At 43.8% G+C, this 18838-nt stretch overlaps 1 protein-coding gene across 3 annotated transcripts in view; it reads left to right on the forward strand.

Annotated features, from left to right (window-relative positions):
* Positions 1-18838, forward strand: part of ccbe1 (collagen and calcium binding EGF domains 1) — a 290815-nt gene that overhangs the window by 241014 nt on the left and 30963 nt on the right. For all 3 annotated transcript variants that reach the window (XM_080218610.1, XM_080218628.1, XM_080218619.1), the window contains exon 3: positions 11631-11683. In XM_080218610.1, the coding sequence (XP_080074736.1) occupies positions 11631-11683 (53 nt within the window). The remainder of the gene's footprint in view (positions 1-11630; positions 11684-18838) is intronic.

An 18838-nucleotide genomic window follows, 5' to 3' on the forward strand; every position in this document is an offset into this window, starting at 1 on the left:
TTGTTCTCTATCTGCACCCCTTGGTGCTTCTACCTCATTTCAACTAATTTTGCCAATAATATTTGGTTTTCTTATTCTTCCAGCTAAAATGTATGGCCTATATTACACTAGCATTGGAGAGAGATAGGATCAGACAAGCTCGGAAAGTGTTTATCTGGAGTAAGGGGAATTATGAAGTCATCAGGCAGGAAATCAGAGGCATAACTTGGAAGGAGGTTTTCTCGGGGAAATGTACAGAAGTAATGTGGCAGATTTTCACGGAATGTTTGTCTGGAGTTCTGCACAACAACGTTGCGATGAGACAGGAAATTTTTGGTAGGTTACAGGAATCGTGCTGCATAAAAGTTGTAATGAATCTAGTCGAAAAGAAAAGCATACAAAAGGTTCAGGGAGGTAGGTAATGTTAGGCATCTAGAGGAGTGTGCGACTTGTAGGAAGGAACTTTAGAAGAAAATTAGGAGAGCCAGAAGGGATCAAAGATACAAAGATACAAAGAACAACCCAGCACGGGAAACAGGCCCTTCGGCCCAACGAGCCCGCGCCGCCATTTCAACAAAGCATTTTCCTACACCTACCCTGCCCCGTGTGTATGTGAATGGTACCCCTAATGCAGCCAGATTCAGGGGAGAATAGTGTAGGGTCAATTTGGTACAACCAATCAGCCTAAGAGCACATCTTTGGGGTGTGGGAGGAAACCAGAGCACCCGGAGGAAACCCACGCAACCACAGGGAGAATGCGCAAACTCCCACAGACACAGGCCCAAATCCATGTATCTGCACAGCTAGCAGTGATAGTCACTGAGCTGTTGTGGTGCCCGTCTGCTGGTCCAGGATTAAACACACACAGCGACACGAAGTACTAGGCCACTCTCGAAACCTCCAAGAGCAGCCCACGCACAACCCACCATATGCATGCCCCTCGTTTGTCAACAAGGTGGACCGACACCTGTGGATTAAAAGAGACAAAACAGTAACATGTAATACTACATTTCCAGTGTCGTCCCGAGGCTCTGACCCTTTTTAATACCGTCTTCTATAACCCTCCATCCCTGTTTCACTCATGTGTCTATCTAAGTAAACCTTAAACAAGCCCAACGTGCCTGCCTCCACCACCTTACTTGGTAGCACGTTCCATACCCCCACGGCCCTCTGCGTGAAAAACCTTTCTCTAGTATCCAAATTATACCTCTCCCCCCTCACCCTTAGATCGTGACCTCTCGTAATAGTTGTCCCCAATCTAGGGAAAAGCCTACCACTATTGACTCTATCTATTCCCTTCATTATTTTATACACCTCTATCAGATCCCCCCTTAATCTCCGTCTTTCTAAGGAGAAGAGCCCCAGTTTTTCCAATCTTTCCTCGTAACTCAGTCCTTGCATACCAGGCAGCATCCTGGTAAACCTCCTCTGCACTCTCTCCAGGGTCTCCATGTCCTTCCGGTAGTAAGGTGACCAGAACTGGACGCAGTACTCCAAATGTGGTCTAACCAACGTTCTGTACAACTGAAGCATTAGATGGCAGCTCTTATACTCTATACCCCTTCCTATAAAGGCTAGCATTCCGTAAGCTTTCTTCGCAACCTTCTCTACCTGTGTTGACACCTTCAGAGACTTGTGCACCTGCACTCCCAGGTCCCTCTGTATTTCTATACTCTTAATCGGTCTACCTTTTATCATGTAACTCCTCCCTGCATTATTCCTTCCAAAATGCATCACCTCGCATTTGTCAGGATTAAATTCCATCTGCCATCTATCTGCCCAGTAGACCAGCCTATCTATATCCTGCTGTGTCACCTGACAATCTTCCTCAGTATCTGCCAATCCTGCCATCTTGGTGTCATCTGCAAACTTGCTGATCACACCACGTACGCCCTCTTCCAAGTCGTTTATATATACTACAAAGAGGAGAGGTCCCAGTACTGAGCCCTGCGGCACACCACTGGTGGCTGACCTCCAGCTAGAAAAGGACCCTTCCACTACTACTCTCTCTTTCCTATTGCCCAGCCAGTTTTTAATCCATCTAGCTACCTGTCCTTGTATCCCATGTGCCTTAACCTTTTCTACCAGCCTACCATGAGGGACTTTGTCAAATGCCTTACTGAAATCCATATAGATGACATCAACGGCTCGTCCATCGTCAATCATTTTTGTCACCTCCTCAAAAAATTCTACCAGATTCGTGAGGCAAGACCTCCCCTGAACAAAGCCATGTTGCATATCCCTAATCAGATCGCAACGCTCCAAATGCTTATACATCCTATCCCTAAGAATTTTTTCCAATAATTTTCCTACCACCGATGTCAAACTCACTGGTCTATAATTACCAGGGTTATCCCTACTGCTGTTTTTAAACAACAGTACCACATTAGCTATCCTCCAGTCCTCTGGGACCTCACCTGTGTCCAAAGAAGAGACAAAGATTTGCGTCAGAGGCCCAGCAATTTCATCTTTCACCTCCCTAAGCAGCCTGGGATAAATACCATCAGGCCCTGGAGCTTTATCCGTTTTTATGCTACCTAAAAACCCTATCACTTCCTCCCTCGTAATGAATATTTCCTTCAAATGATCTACAGCTTCCTCCAAGACATGACACGACACCAAACCCCTCTCCTTTGTGAATACCGACGCAAAGTATTCATCCAGGATCTCCCCCATTCCCTCAGATTCTATGCATAGCTCCCCTCCTTTATCCCTAAGAGGACCAATTTTCCCTCTAACCACTCTCTTGCTCCTAATATAAGAGTAAAATGCCTTTGGATTTTCCTTAATCCTGTCAGCCAAAGCCATTTTGTGCCCTCTTTTTCCCTTCTAACTCCCCTTTTAAGCTCCCTCCTACTCTTTCTATATTCCTCCAGCGGTCTCTCCGTTCCCAGTTGTTTCGACCTAACATATGCCTCTCTCTTCTTCCTGACCAAGTCTTCAATACCCCCTGTAATCCACGGCTCTCTAATCCTGCCTTTCCCATCCTTCCTCTTTACCGGCACATGCCTTTCCTGCAATATTATCAATTTGCCCTTGAAAGCCTCCCACTTACCAACCGTGGACTTGCCAGCTAACAACCCCTCCCAATCAGTGTCCTTCAGCTCCCTCCTAATCCAGCTATAGCTCGTCTTCCCCCAGTTCAGCACCCTCCCCTTCGGACGGCACTCATCCCTTTCCATTTTTATCCTAAAGTAGATCATGAGAAGGCCTTGGCAGGTAAGATTAAGGAAAACCCCAAGGCATTCTATAAGTATGTGGAGAGCAAAAGGATGAGATGTGAAGGAATAGAACCTATCAAATGTGACGGAGGGAAAGTTTGTATAGAACTGGTAGAAATAGCAGAGGTACTCAATGAATATTTTACTTCAGTATTCACAGTGGAAAAGGATCTTGGTGGTTGTAGTGCAGGCTTGTGGTGGACTGAAAAGCTTGAGTATGTTGACATTAAGAAAGAGGATGTGTTGGAGCTTTTGAAAAGCAACAAGTTAGATAAGTCGCTGGGACCAGATGGGATGTACCCCAGATTACTGTGGGAGGTGAGGGAGGAGATTGCTGAGCCTCTGGCGATGATCTTTGCATCATCGATGGAGATGGGAGAGGTTCCAGAGGATTGAAGGATTGCGGATGTGATTCCTCTATTCAAGAAAGGGAGTAGAGATAGCCCAGGAAATTAACGACCGGTGAGTCTGTTGGTAAGTTGATGGAGAAGATCCTGAGAGAAAAGATGTATGAACATTTGGAGAAGTATAGTACGATCAAAAATAGTCAGCACGGCTTGGTCAAAGGCAGATCGTGCCTTACGAACCTGGTTGACTTTTTTGAAGATGTGACTAAACACATTGACAAAGGAAGAGCGGTGGATGTAGTTTAGATTTACTTCAGCAAGGCGTTCGATAAGGTCCCCCATGGGATCCAAGGGGACATTGCTTCGTGGATCCAAAACTGGCTTGCCTGCAGAAGGCAGAGAGTGGTTGTGGATGGGTCTTTTTCTGCATGGAGGTTGGTCACCAGTGGAGTGCCCCAGGGATCTGTTCTGCGACCCTTCCTCTTTGTGATTTTTATAAATGACCTGGATGAGGGAGTGGAGGGATGGGTTGGTAACTTTGCCAATGACACAAAAGTTGGAGGTGTTGTGGATAGTTTTGAGGGATGTCAGAAGCTGCAGCGAGACATAGATAGGATGCAAGATTGGGCGGAGAAGTGGCAGATGGACTTCAACCCAGATAAGTGTGTAGTGGTTCATTTTGGCAGGTCAAATGGGATGAAGGAGTATAATATTAAGGGTAAGACTCTTAGCAGTGTGGAAGATCAGAAGGATCTTGGGGTCTGGGTTCATAGGACTCTCAAATCGGCTTCGCAGGTAGAGGATGTGGTTAAGAAGGTGTATGGTGTACTGGCCTTCATCAATCAAGGAATTGAGTTTAGGAGTCGGGAGATAATGCTGCAGCTGTATAAGATCCTGATCAGACCCCTCTTGCTCAGTCCTGGCTGCCTCATTACAGGAAGGATGTGGAAGCCATTGAAAGGGTGCACAGAAGATTTACAAGGATGTTGTCTGGATTGGGTGGCATGCCTTATGAGGCTAGGTTGAGAGAGCTCAGTCTTTACTCCTTAGAGAGACATAGGATGAGAGGTGACCTGTTAGAGGTGTATAACATGTTGAGAGGTATTGATTGAGTGGATTCTCAGAGGCTTTTTCCCATGGCTGAAATGGCTGCCACAAGAGGACACAGGTTTATGGTGCTGGGGAGTAGGTACAGAGGAGATGTCAGGGGTAAGTTTTTCACTCAGAGGGTGGTGGATGCATGGAATCGGCTACCGGCAGTGGTGGTGGAGGCAGATTCAATAGGGTTTTTTAAGAGACTTTTGGATGAGTACATGGGACTTAGTAAGATGGAGGGTTATAGGTAAGCCTAGCAGGTAGAGATATGCTCAGTGCAACTTGTAGGCCGAAGGGCTTGTTTGTGCTGTAGTTTTTCTATGTTCTATGTTCTATATTGAAGTTCATTTATCAATTATAAAACCATTCTGCTAGTTTCTTCATATCTTCTTGTATTGTGTTGCAGTCCTCCTCAGTGTTAACTATAAACCCATTTGATGCAATCTGGAAATTTTAAAATTGTGCTTCCAATTCTCACGATCAAATATAACTGTTGGACAACTGTAGTCAGCACTAATTTTTGCGGACAGCACTTTCCACCTTTCCCATGTCTGTTTTTGTTTGTTCTGTAGCCAGGTTATAATCCATTCTGACAAGCTCACTATTCATTCATTGTAGGTTCTTGCTGCAATGTCCACTAACCCAGTTTTTTTTTGTCTTAGTGGTGATTTGCTCTTGCTTTTCACTCTCAGGAGGAAGGTGAGAAGTTAGGTCCCTAGTCTACATGAGCTGGAATGCAAATTGAACTCGTGCTGCTGGCATTATGCTGAATACATACTAGCCGTCTAGCCAAATGACCTAACCACCCCTTTTCCACTCGCTACTGAGTTTTATAAATGCACTGGATGACTAATTTAGAATCCTCACAATGATGCTGGCAGAGGAATGGATATTAGGAAGGACATTAGGAATATATGTTGCACTGATTTCAGTAATGTCATGTGATCTTTTATATTCATCCAAACCATTGAAATAGGCAGTGGTCCTCAGATTTCAGAAAAAAAGTTTAAGTTTTAAAAGTTTATTTGTTAGTGTCACAAGTAGGCTTGCATTAACACTGCAATGAAGTTACTGTGAAAATCCTCAAGTTGCCACACTCCAGCACCTGTTCAGGTATACTGAGGGAGAATGTAGCATGGCCAACATATCGAACCAACACGTCTTTCAGAACATGCATACTCCGCACGGACAGTGATCCAAGCCAGGAATCGAGCATCGATCCCTGGGGCTGTGAGGCAGCTGTTCTAACTGCTGTGCCACCATGCCAGCCCAAAGGACTTGCACCTATATGGTGCCTTCCATGATCATCAGATGCCTCAAAGTACTTTATAGCCAATGAAGTATTATTTGAAGGAGAAAATAATTTCAAGGATATGCAGAAAGAGCAAGGAGATGAGATTAATTGCACTGGTCTTGGAAAGAGCTGTTGCAAGCTGGTTAGGCCTAGTGACATCTTTCTGTGCTGTACATTTTAATTCCGTTCTAGATTTTCCAGAACTTGCATGCATGGGCTTAAAACCCAAGGTTATACATAGCATTTCAAAAAGAAAATGATTGTGCTGAATTCATGCGGACTAGGGTGGGCTTCATGAGGTGTCAAGTTAAAACATAACCAAGTCACAGGTACCTATTGTTTAATTGAATGGATCCATTACTCATACTTGTGTCCGAAAGACCAAGCAGAAGTGGTATGAAAGTGAAGGATAAGGTGTCTTCTGCACTAAATTTTGCTGAGTTCATATCATGGTGAACAAAGCACCAACCCGCCCCATGGCAGCCACATGAAAATTAGAGTTACATCATCCGCACAATAAGAATGATCAGTCCATCTGACCAGCCCATTTATATCTGCCTGTAATCTAAGGCTATCCTCATGATTAACCACCCCAATAATTTTTGTATCATCCACATGAATGCTTGAGGAAAAGAAATAGCAGGAAGCTAAAAAGGAAGCCAGATTAACCAGCCGGCATTAATGGAATCCAGATCATCCCAGCAATATTCACTGACTGTGATGTATAGACTCGGGTGGGCTTTGCAAGACCTCTTTAGTTTGGAACTCAGGATGCTGCATTTCAGACATGATGATTTAATGGATCTTTCTTTGTTCATTCCTGTGGACAGATGCACAACCAAGGTTCACGTCAACCATGTCTATGCTGGAAAAAGTGAGCCCAGTGTCAGTGTTCACCAGTGAGAGAGATGATGTGGGTATAGAAATCAGGGCGAAGGACTGCAATACAATTAAAGAAATTAACATAAACAGAGCGGAGATTCTGAGAGATCTGGCAGGCTTAAAAGTGGATAAATCTCCAGGGCTGAATGAAATGTATACCGGGCTGTTGAATAAGGCAAGAGTGGAAATAACGCGGGGGCTGGCAATAATTTCCAGTTCCTTTCTGGCCACAGGAGAGGTGCTGGAGGATTGGAGAAGAGCCAATGTGTTCCCATTATTCAAGAAGGGAGGATGGGATAAACCAGGAAACGACAGGCCAATCTGTCTAACCTATGTGGTGGGGAAACTATTCTGAGAAACAGAATTAATCTACGTTTGAGGAGGCAGGGATTAATCAAAAACAGTCAGCATGGTTTTGTTAAGGGGAGGTCATGTCTGACTAACTTGATTGAATTTCTCAAGAAGTGACCAGGTGCATAGATGAAAGCAATGCATTTAACATAGTCTTCTTGGACTTCAGCAAGACTTATGAGAAGGTCCCCCATGGGAGACTGACGGCAATGGGTAAGAGCCTATGGGACCCAAGGAAATTTGACAAATTGGATCCAGAATTGGCTGAGTGGCAGGAAACAGAGAGTGATGGTTGAAGGGTGTTTTTCAGGTGTCCAGTGGGGTCCTGTAGGGATCAGTGTTGCTGTCCTTGCTCTTTGTGGTTTTTACAAGTGATTTAGACTTGAATGTAGGAGTATTGATCAGTAAGTGTGCAGATGATAAGAAAATTGGTCGACTGGTGAATAGTGAGGAGGAAAGCTTTAGATTACAGTAGGACATAGAAGTGCTGGCCAAATGGGCTGATCAGTGGCAAATGGAATTCAATCTGGATAAGTGTGAGCTGATACACTTGAGCAAGGCAAACAAGACAAGGGAATAACATGATGAATAGCAGGATCCTGGGAAGTATCGAGGATCAGAGGGACCTTGATGTGTATGTACACTGGACCCTTAAGATAGCAGGACAGATGGATAAAGTAGTTAAGGAGACATGTGATGTACTTGCCTTTCTTAGCCGAGCATAGAATTTAAGAGCAGGAAGGTTATTGTGGAACTACGTAAAACATTAGTTAGGCCACAGCTAGAGTATTGTGTGATGTTCTGAGGTCCGCATTAAAGGAGGGAGGTGATAGCACTGGAAAGAGTGTAGAACAGGGTTATAAGGATGTTGCCCAGGCTGGAAAGGTTTAATTATGAAGAGAGATTAGATTGACTGGGGTTGCTTTCCTTAGAGCAAAGGATACTGAGGGAGGACATGATTGAGATGTATGAAATGATGAGGCACATAGATAGAGTAAACAGAAAGAAACATTTCCCCTTGGTGGAGGCACCAGTGACCAGTGATATAGATTTAAACTAAGGAGAGATTTAGAGAGGATGTGAGGAAAAACTTTTTCACCCAGAGAATGGTAGGAATTGTCTGAAAGGGTAATGCAGACAAAGCCCCTCATAGCATTTAAGATGTATTTAGATGTGCACTTGTGATGCCAAGGTATACAAGGCTGTGGATCATGTGCCTGAAAATAAGATTAGAATAGTTGTGTGGTTTGTCTTTGACCTGCACAAATGCTTAATGACCTTTATCTGTGCTGTAGACCTCTATGACTATGAGCTCTCAACATTTATGCCACACAGTCATTCCAAAGTGCATTAAGAGACTTTTGTCAGATCAGGAGATTGGCTGAGCACTCTTCTATAAAGCGAGTCACTTGTGTCTGATTTACCAGGACAAATCACCTTATACAATTTGACAATGCTCCCAGATAGGTGACAGGAATGGATATCAAAGATTTTAAGAATCAATTATACCTAAAATATTCTAAGGTGGCATTTCTAAAATAAACAGGGGGGATCTACTTGGTGTACTGATTCAATGCTTATTCCTCATCCAACATCTGCTCGGTGTCTCATTGCTGCTTGCTCTACATGAATTGACAGCCACATTGCCGACAAGAAAAAACAACTGCACTTGTACTTCATTGGCTGTAAAATCACTTTGGGGTGACCTAGGGTTGTGAAAAGTGTTCTATAACTACAAGTCCTTCCTTCTCTCCAAGTTCTTAGGAATGCCCAGGGTTGTGAGAGCTCATTATTACCCCAATGTAGCATTGAGAGTCATAAGTGTACCAGATAGAGACAAGCCCTTTACTCATGAATTCACAATATGCTAGCACTTAGAACTATAGAATCATAGAATCATTGAATCCCTACAGTGCAGAAGAGGCCATTCAGCCCTTGGAGTCTGCATTGACTCTCTGATAGAATATTTTGTGCAGGCCCACTCATAGAATCATATAGTGCAGAAGAGGCCCTTCGGCCCATTGAATCTGCACTGACACATTAGCAACACCTGAACTCCCACTTAATCCCACCTGCCAACACTTGGCCCATAGCCCTGAATGTCTACGATGTGCCAAGTGCTCATTCAGATACATTTTAAAAGATGTGAGGCAATCCACCTCCACCACCCTCCCAGGCAGTGCATTCCAGACCATCACTACTCTCAGGGTAAAAAAGATTTTGCTCACATACCCGCTAAACCTCCTGCCTCTCACCTTTCAAGACTGACCCTTCAACTAAGGGGAATAGTTGCTCCTCATACACTCTGTCGATGCCTGTCATAATCTTGTACACCTTGAACAGGTCATACTTCAGTCTTCTCTGCTCCAACTAAAACAATCCAAGCCTATCCAACCTCTCTTCAAAACTTAAATGTTCTATCCCAAGCAGCAGCCTGGTAAATCTCCTCTGCTCCCCGTCCAGTGCAATCACAGTTCCAACAATGTGGCGACGAGAACTACACACAGTACTCCAGTGTGGCCTCACCAAAGTTCTATATGATTTCAACATGACTTCCCCATTTTTGTAATCTATGCTTCGATTCCTTTTTCACCTAACACGCCCTTCTGCTTTCAGAAATCTGTGGACAAACATGCCAAGGTCCACAGAACTTCTTCATGTCCTACCATTCATCGAATATTTTCTTGTCAAGTTGCTCCCAAAATGTATTACCTCACACTTTTCAAGGTTAAATTCCATCTGCCACTTCTCTGCCCATTTGACCATTCCATCTATATCTTGTCTCCCCTATCTTATCCCCATAACCCCACACAATTTACCATGGATAACCCATCTAAGGGGCACTGAGGGGCAATTTAGCGTGATCAATCCAACTAACCAGCAAGTCTTTGGATTGTGGGAAGAAATCAGAGAACCATCCCAACAGAGGGAAAAGTTGGGAGGAAGGGGATGGAATTGCAGGGAGCTGGAGGTGTGGTGTGGTTGGGACTGGGGTGGAGGCACAGTAGCACAGTGATTAGCACTGCAGCTTCACAGTGCCAGGAACCCGGATTCGATTCCTGACTTGGGTCACTGTCTGTGCAGAGTTTGCATGTTCTCCCCGTGTCTATGTGGGTTTCCTCCAGGCCCTCCAATTTCCTCCCATAGTCTGAAAGATGTGCTGGTTAGGTGCATTGACCCGAACAGGCGCCGGGCTGTGGCAACAGGGGATTTCAAAGTAATTTCATTGCAATGTTAACGTAAGCCTACTTGTAACTAATAAATAACATTTAAACTTTACAGTGTGGGACATTCATTTTGACAATCCTGCTGAAAAAGCCAGTAGGATTTACTCCAGTTTTTACGCACATTTGACATCAGAATTTTTTTGGGAGAATCTCTTCCAGTGAGTGCTAAAGTGACAGTCATGCTTCCAAACTTTAACCGAAATGCATAAGTTCTTTCACAATATTTGCTCCGTAACACAGTGGTTAAAACTGCTGCCTCACAGTGTCAGAGGTTCAATCCAGGTTAAATCCCGCCTTAGGTGACTAACCGCGTGCAAATTGTAGTTTCTCCCTACGTTTGCATAGGTTTCCTTCAGGTGCTCCAGTTTCCTTTCACAGTCCAAAGATATGCAAATTGGGTGGATTATTAGAGGGATTAATGAAGTAAATACATAAGGTTATCATAAAAGCCATACAGTGCAGAAGGAGGCCATTCGGCCCATCGAGTCTGCACCAACAACAATCTCACCCAGGCCCTATCTGCCTAACTCCACATTTTTACCTACTAATTCTTCTAACCTATGCATTCTGGGATATTAAGGGGCAATTTAGCATGGTCAATCAAGCTAACCCGCACATCTTTGGATTGTAGGAGAAAACCAGAGCACGTGGAGGAAAGACACGTAGACACAGGGAGAATGTGCAAACTCCACAGGCAGTTACCCAAGCCGGGAATTGAACGCAGGTCCCTGGAGCTGTGAGACAGCAGTGCTAACCGTTGTGTCGCTGTGCCACCTATATGGCAATAGGGCCTGAATAAGATGCTCTGTTGGAGAGCTAGTGCAGACTCAATGGGCCGAATTACCTCCTTCTGCACTGTAGGGATTCTATGATACCCTGAATCAAATTTGTCAAAGTTCTGGTACCTTGGGACATACATATTCTATTATTAAACTGTCCAATTTTGTGTTTCTGGAGCTGAACTTGATCAGTCAGCTGTGTCAGAAATTGCACATGACAATGATTTTCCATCAAATTTAAAGTGGAAAATCACAGTGAGCACACATGTAATCACTTAATTTATTAGCTTGCACAGTGGGAGCATGCAATCAAAAATGATAGTTCTAAGATGATGGGAGCAAATAACATAACTCAATCTTCAATTAACAAAAAAATTGAGATATGATTGCTTTAAAGTAAACTCACTCAATGTGTGGTCCTATCCTGTATAATAAGGATCTATTTTCTTTTTCAGGAAAAAGTGCTGTCAAGGTTATAAATTTGTTCTTGGTCAATGCATCCCAGAGGGTAAGTGACATTTGCAGTTTTGTGAAGTCATAGAGTCATAGAAGTTTACAGCATGGAAACAGGCCCTTTGGCCCGACTTGTCCATGCTGCCCCCTTTTTTAAACCCCGAAGCTAGTCCCAATTGTCTGCATTTGGCCCATATCCCTCTATACCCATCTTACCTATGTAACTGTCTAAATGCTTTTTAAAAGACAAATTGTACTGACCTCTACCTCTACCTCTGGCAGCTTGTTCCAGACACTCACCACCCTCGGTATGAAAAAATTGCCCGTCTGAACACTTTTATATCCCTCCCCTGTCACCATAAACGTATGCTCTCTAGTTTTAGACTCTCCTACCTTTGGGAAAAGATGTTGACTGATCTGTGCCCCTCATTATTTTATAGACCTCTATAAGATCACCCCTCAGCCTCCTATGCTCCAGAGAAAGAAGTCCCAGTCTATCCAGTCTCTCCTTATAACTCAATCCATCAAGTCCCGGTAGCATCCTAATAAATCATTTCTGCGTTTTTTCTAGTTTAGTACTATCCTGTCTATAATGGGGTGACCAGAACTGTACACAGTATTCCAAGTGTGACCTTACCAACATCTTGTACAACTTCAACAAGATGTCCCAACTCCTGTATTCAATGTTCTGACCAATGAAACCAAGCATGCTGAATGACTTCTTCACCACATTTCCACCTCTGACTCCACTTTCAAGGAGCTATGAACATATACCCCTAGATCTCTGTTCTGTAACTCTTCCCAACACTCTACCATTAACTGAGTAAGTCCTGCCCTTGTTCAATCTATCAAAATGCATCACCTCGCATTTATCTAAATTAAACTTCATCTGTCATTCGTCAGCCCACTGGCCCAATTGATCAAGATCCCTTTGCAATCCAAGATAACTTTTTTCACTGTCCACTATGCCACCAATCTTGATGTTATTTTCAAACTTATTGACCATGCCTCCTATATTCTCATCCAAATCATTAATATAAATGACAAATAACAGTGGACCTACCCTGATCCCTGAGGCACACTGCTGGTCACAGTGAAGAAAACAGTAGCTTCATTTGTAAAAAGGCCAGTGTATTTGCAATACTAGTTTAGTGTTGTTGTGAAGCTGTATTGCGTTTGTGACAATAGCAAACCTGTGGAATCTGAGTGAGGTATTAGACGCAAGCCGGCCCAAGCAGCCAAATAGAGTTTGCTTCTACATTAAAGCACATTTATAAAGAGTGTGGACGCTGATATCTGATAGCAGTGTAAAAGAAAATGAGTAGCTTTTTAAATAAGCATACTGGATCTCGAACTCCCTAACCTTCAGACCATAATCAGTAAGGATAGGCAACAATACCTCCTCCACGATAATCCTCAACATCGGTGCCTCACAAGGCTGTGTTCTCAGCCCCCTACTATACCCCTTATACACCAATGACTGCGAGCAAATTCCCCTCCAATTCAATTTTCAAGTTTGCTGACGATACCACCATCGTGGGTCGGATCTCAAACAGTGATGAGACAGAGTACAGGGATGAGATAGAGAATCTTGTGAACTGGTGTGGCAACAATAATCTCTCCCTCAATGTCAACAAAATAAAGGAGATTTGTCATCGACTTCAAGAAGCGTAAAGAGGAACATGCCCCTGTCTACATCAATGCGGATGAAGTAGAAAGGGTCAGGAGCTTCAAGTTTTTAGGTGTCCAGCTCATCAACAACCTGTCCTGATACCCCCCTGCCGACACTATAGTTAAGAAAGCCCACCAACTCCTCTACTTTCTCAGAAGACTGAGGAAATTTGGCATGTCAGCTATGACTCTCACCAACTTTTACAGATGCACCATAGAAAGCATTCTTTCTGATTGTATCACAGCTGGATATGGCTCCTGCTCTGCCCAAGATCGCAAGAAATGGCAAGAGGTCCTGAATGTGGCCCAATCCATCACACAAACCAGCCTCCCATCCATTGACTCTGGCTACACTTCCTGCTGCCTCAAAAAAGCAGCCAGCATAATTAAGGATCCCACACTCCACAGACATTCTCTTTTCCACCTTCCTCCTTTGGGAAAAAGATACAAAAGTCTGAGGTCATGTACCAACTGATTCAAGAACAACTTCTTCCCTGCTGCTGTCAGACTTTTGAATGGACTTACCTTACATTAAGTTGATCTTTCTCTCCACCCTAGCTATGATTGTAACATTATATTCTGCACTCTCCTGTTTCCTTTTCTATGAACAGTATGTTTTGTATAGCATGCAAGAAACAATATTTTTCACTGTATATTAATACATGTGACAATAATAAATCAAATCAAATCAAATAAGTAGAAGGAACGTTGATATTTTTACTACCAGATGGTTCCCAGTGTGCAATTAATGCTCATTGGTAAGAACAGAGACCCTTCCTGACACTATTTTTATTTGCACAATTAACTAAAGTTGTGTTTAAATGCTGATGATATTGCAGCCAGCACAAAGCCAATGCAAGGTTCATTAACTCCTTCAGAGAGCTTTCAACTGCCTGTCAAAATTTGAGTCAGGTCACATTGTGGAATGTGCTTGAACCACCTTTTCAGGTAATGTTCATGTTCCTGGGGAAGGTGGCACATCCTCACCTATTCCTTTGGTTCCTTCAGTTTTTGTGTATCATTCAGAGTACAAATCATCATTAGAATGAAAGTATTTGAGCTGATATTTTTATCCATTTGCAGGCATCTTTGGCAAGACCAGCACTTAGTGTCCATTCCTACACAACTCAATGTCTTGCGTTTCAAAGGGAAATGAAGAGTCAGCCGCAGAGCTTTAGGTCCGGAATCACTTGCAGGCATAAAAAAGGCAGATTACCTTTCCTAAAGGATATTAGTGAACTAGATGGGTTTTTATAACAAATCATTTTGTGATTCACTGTTACTTTATTTAATTGGCAGAATTTAAATTCCAAGCAGCCATGGCGGGAATTAAGCCCATGTCTCTGGATCATTAATCAAGGATGTCATGAAGGAGGTAGACAGTAACAGATGCATGGAATGAGATTGTGAGCAAAGGAACATGTGGGAAGATTTTGTTGCAGCTTTTCCCTAGTGGCAGACCTCCTTCTGCTTCACCATCATCCTCCTTAACTTTATCACTCCCGTAATTGAGGGTAACGTAAACTAAAATTAAGTAAAAATTATTTATTAGTCACAAGTAAGGCTTACATTCACACTGCAATGAAGTTACTGTGAAATTCCCCTAGTCGCCGCATTCTGGCGTCTGTTCTGGTCAATGCACATCTTTCAGAACGTGGGAGGAAACTGGAGAACCCGGAGGAAACCCATGCAGATACAATGGGAACATACAAATTCCACACAGGCAGTGAACCCAGGTCCCTGGCGCTGTAAGGCAGCAGTGCTAACCATTGTGCCTTCATGCTGCCTGAGATGATGTTCTGCACCACCTCCTCCTCAATATCACCATCACCTTCCTCCCCTTCATCATTAGCAATCATAATTGATGGGAAAATCTGTTGGATTGGACAGTGCAAGCTAAAAAGGGGTGAACATTGCTGCTTTTGAATGAAGGAGACTGAGCGAGGGATGGAGTTTTGTGGCTCTGTGGTACCTGACAAGGATGTGTAGTCTTGGAGTCACTAATCTGGTCACGGAAATAAGGCTCCAATGGGTGCCATCTCCCATAGTAAAAATAGCGTGCTTCCCCATCAGCTTTATAACCTGCCCCTTATATTGAGCAAGCTCCTTAAAACAGTGGAACGATCTAAATATTTTCCTGTGCTTTCACTTTGAATCAGAATTGGCTCTTCTCCCAGCAAATGACTTCCAGTTTTCCACAGGATTTGTACTAATTGATTTGTTAATGAGCTGACTAATAAAATACTGTGGAGTCAGCTATGCAGATCATTGATGTGGGAAGTTCGAAGTTTGTTTATGCACATAGTAAACCAACCACTGTAATTTCACAGCCTATATTTATAGCAGTTACAATGTGTTATTCTCTTTGAGGCATCAGAACAACAAAAATAATTCTCAATCACTACCTCCGAATATAAAATTCTTCATCAAAACATGTTTGTGGATTGCTGACAGTCTAAAATGCTACCACAGAGCTACAGATTTAGCTAAGTCTGTTTGTTGGCTTTAGCATTGTTGATTAACATAAACTCAACAACAGATCAGAATCCTTGGAGATATATTGAAATAAAGGGCACTAGAAAAAAACCTGTAGCACTCATAACTACACCATTGTTCAAGTGCAGGTAGCTATGAGTTAACTGTGGATTCCCTTATACAACCATGGGAAAGGTTACAAGGCAGAGAGGGGACATTCAGCCCACTATGTCTGTCAAAAGAAGAGAAAAAAGAAACTATTTGCTCATTTTAATCCCACTTTCCTGCACCTGATCCAAAGCCTTGCAGGTTATAGCACTTCAGATGCAGTTACAGGTAACTTTTAAATGAGTTAAAGCATTTTAGCCTGGACCACCAACTTAAGCAGTGAATTCCAGCCATCCATCACCCTCTTTTCCAGACGTCGCTGGATTCCGGGGAAGTGCCGGAAGATTGGAAAACGGCTAATGTTACGCCGTTGTTTAAGAAGGGTGCCAGGCAAAAGGCGGGGAATTATAGGCCGGTTAGTTTAACGTCTGTGGTAGGTAAAGTGTTAGAATCCGTCATTAAGGAGGAAATTGCGAGGCATCTTGAAGGGAATTGCTTGATAGAGCAGACACAGCACGGTTTCATTAAAGGGAAGTCGTGTCTGACAAATTTATTGGAGTTCTATGAGGATGTGTCTAGGGCGGTGGATAGAGGAGAGCCGGTGGATGTGGTCTTTCTGGATTTTCAGAAGGCGTTTGACAAAGTACCTCACAAGAGGTTATTGCAGAAGGTCGAGGGACATGGAGTTGGGGGTAGGGTGTTAGCGTGGATAGAGGATTGGTTGTCAAATAGGAGGCAGAGAGTGGGGGTCAATGGGTGCTATTCGGATTGGCGGATGGTCACTAGTGGAGTGCCCCAGGGGTCGGTGCTGGGGCCTCAGCTTTTCACCATTTATATAGATGATCTGGAGGAGGGAACCGAGTGTAGGGTGTCGAAATTTGCTGATGACACCAAGATTGGGGGAACGGCAAATTGTGCGGAGGGTGTGGAGAGTCTGCAGAAGGATCTAGATAGGCTGGGCGAATGGGCCAGGAAATGGCAAATGGAATTTAATGTTGGCAAGTGTGAGGTGGTCCACTTTGGTAGGAATAATGGTAGGAAGGACTATTACTTACGTGGCGAAAAACTGCAGCAGGCGACGGTGCAGAGGGACCTCGGGGTCCTTGTGCATGAGTCGCAAAAACCCAGCTTGCAGGTGCAGCAGGTGGTCAGGAAGGCAAATGGGATGCTGGCCTTCATAGCGAGGGGGATTGAATATAAAAGTAGGGAGGTCTTGCTGCAGCTGCATAGGGCATTGGTGAGGCCGCAGCTGGAGTACTGTGTGCAGTTTTGGGCGCCGCACCTGCGCAAAGATATTTTGGCCTTGGAGGGAGTGCAGAGGAGGTTTACTAGGCTGATACCGGAGTTGAGGGGGTTGAGATATGAGGAGAGGCTGGATAGACTAGGCTTGTACTCGTTAGAGTTTAGAAGAATGAGGGGAGATCTCATTGAGACGTATAAGATGATGAATGGGATGGATAGGATAGAGGTGGAGAGACTCTTCCCGCTCAAAAAAGACAGTAGGACTAGGGGGCACAGCCTCAAGATAAAGGGGAGGCGGTTTAGAACGGAGTTGAGGAGGAACTTCTTCACTCAAAGGGTGGTGAATCTCTGGAATTCTCTGCCCGTTGAAGTGGTGGAGGCTGCCTCGCTAAATATTTTTAAGACGCGGGTTGATGGGTTTTTGATAAGAGAGGGGATTAAGGGTTATGGGGAGAGGGCGGGAAAGTGGAACTGAGCCACGACAGATCAGCCATGATCTTATTGAATGGCGGGGCAGGCTCGAAGGGCTAGATGGCCTACTCCTGCTCCTATTTCTTATGTTCTTGGTGAAAAGGATTTTTCTCATGTACCCTCTACTCCTTCTAGCAATACATTCATGAGCTGTAAGATGGAACTGAGGGCATGATCGCTAAATTTGCAGATGATACAAAGATATGTAGAGAGACAGGTAGTATTGAGGAAGTGGAAGGCTGCAGAATGACTTGGACAAGCTAGGAGAGTGGGCAAAGAAATGGCAGATGGAAAACAACATGGAAAAGTGTGAGATTATGTACTTTGATCTGAAGAATAGAGACATAGACTACGTTCTAAATGAGGAAATCTGAAGTACAAAGGGACTTGGGAGTCCTGGTTCAAGACTTTCTTAAGGTTAACATGCAGGCATAGAAAATATTCAAGCTGTATCACAGCTTGGTATGACTCCTGCTCTGCCCAAGACTGCAAAAACTACAAAAGATTGTGAATGTAGCCCAATCCATCACGCAAACCAGCCTCCCATCCATTGACTCTGTCTATACTTCCTGCTGCCTCGGCAAATCAGCCAGCATTATTAAGGACCCTGTGCACCCCAAACATTCCCTTCCACCTTCTTCCATCGGGAAAAAGATACAAAAGTCTGAGGTCACGTACCAACTGACTCAAGAACAGCTTCTTCGCTGCTGCCGTCAGACTTTTGAATGGACCTCCCTTGTATTAAGTTGATCTTTCTCTACACCCTAGCTATGACCATAACACTACATTCTGCACTGTCTCCTTTCCTTGTCTATGAACGGTATGCTGTGTGTGTATAGCACACAAGAAACAATACTTTTCACTGAATACTAATACATGTGACAAATAATAAATCAAATCAAATCAATTCAGTTGGCAGTTAGGAAGGCAATTTCAATGTTAGTATTCATTTCTAGAGGGTAGAATACAAGAGCAGGGATGTACTACTGAAGCTGTACGTAGCTGGACAGACCCCATTTGGAGTATTGGGAGCAGTTTTCAGCCCCATACCTAAGGAGGGTTGTGATGGCCTTGGAGGGGTTCCAAAGGAGGTTCAGAAGAATGATCCCAGGAATGAAGGGTTTGTCATACGAGGAGCAGTTGAGGAGTCTGGGTCTATACTCGATGGAGTTTAGGAAGGTGAGGGGGGGATTTAATTGAAATTTCTCAGTCATGCCTCTCACATTTAAATCTAAATCATAAA

This window comes from Carcharhinus amblyrhynchos, chromosome 1 (genome assembly GCF_965287045.1).
Source record: "Carcharhinus amblyrhynchos chromosome 1, sCarAmb.v2.hapA, whole genome shotgun sequence".
NCBI lineage: Eukaryota > Metazoa > Chordata > Chondrichthyes > Carcharhiniformes > Carcharhinidae > Carcharhinus > Carcharhinus amblyrhynchos.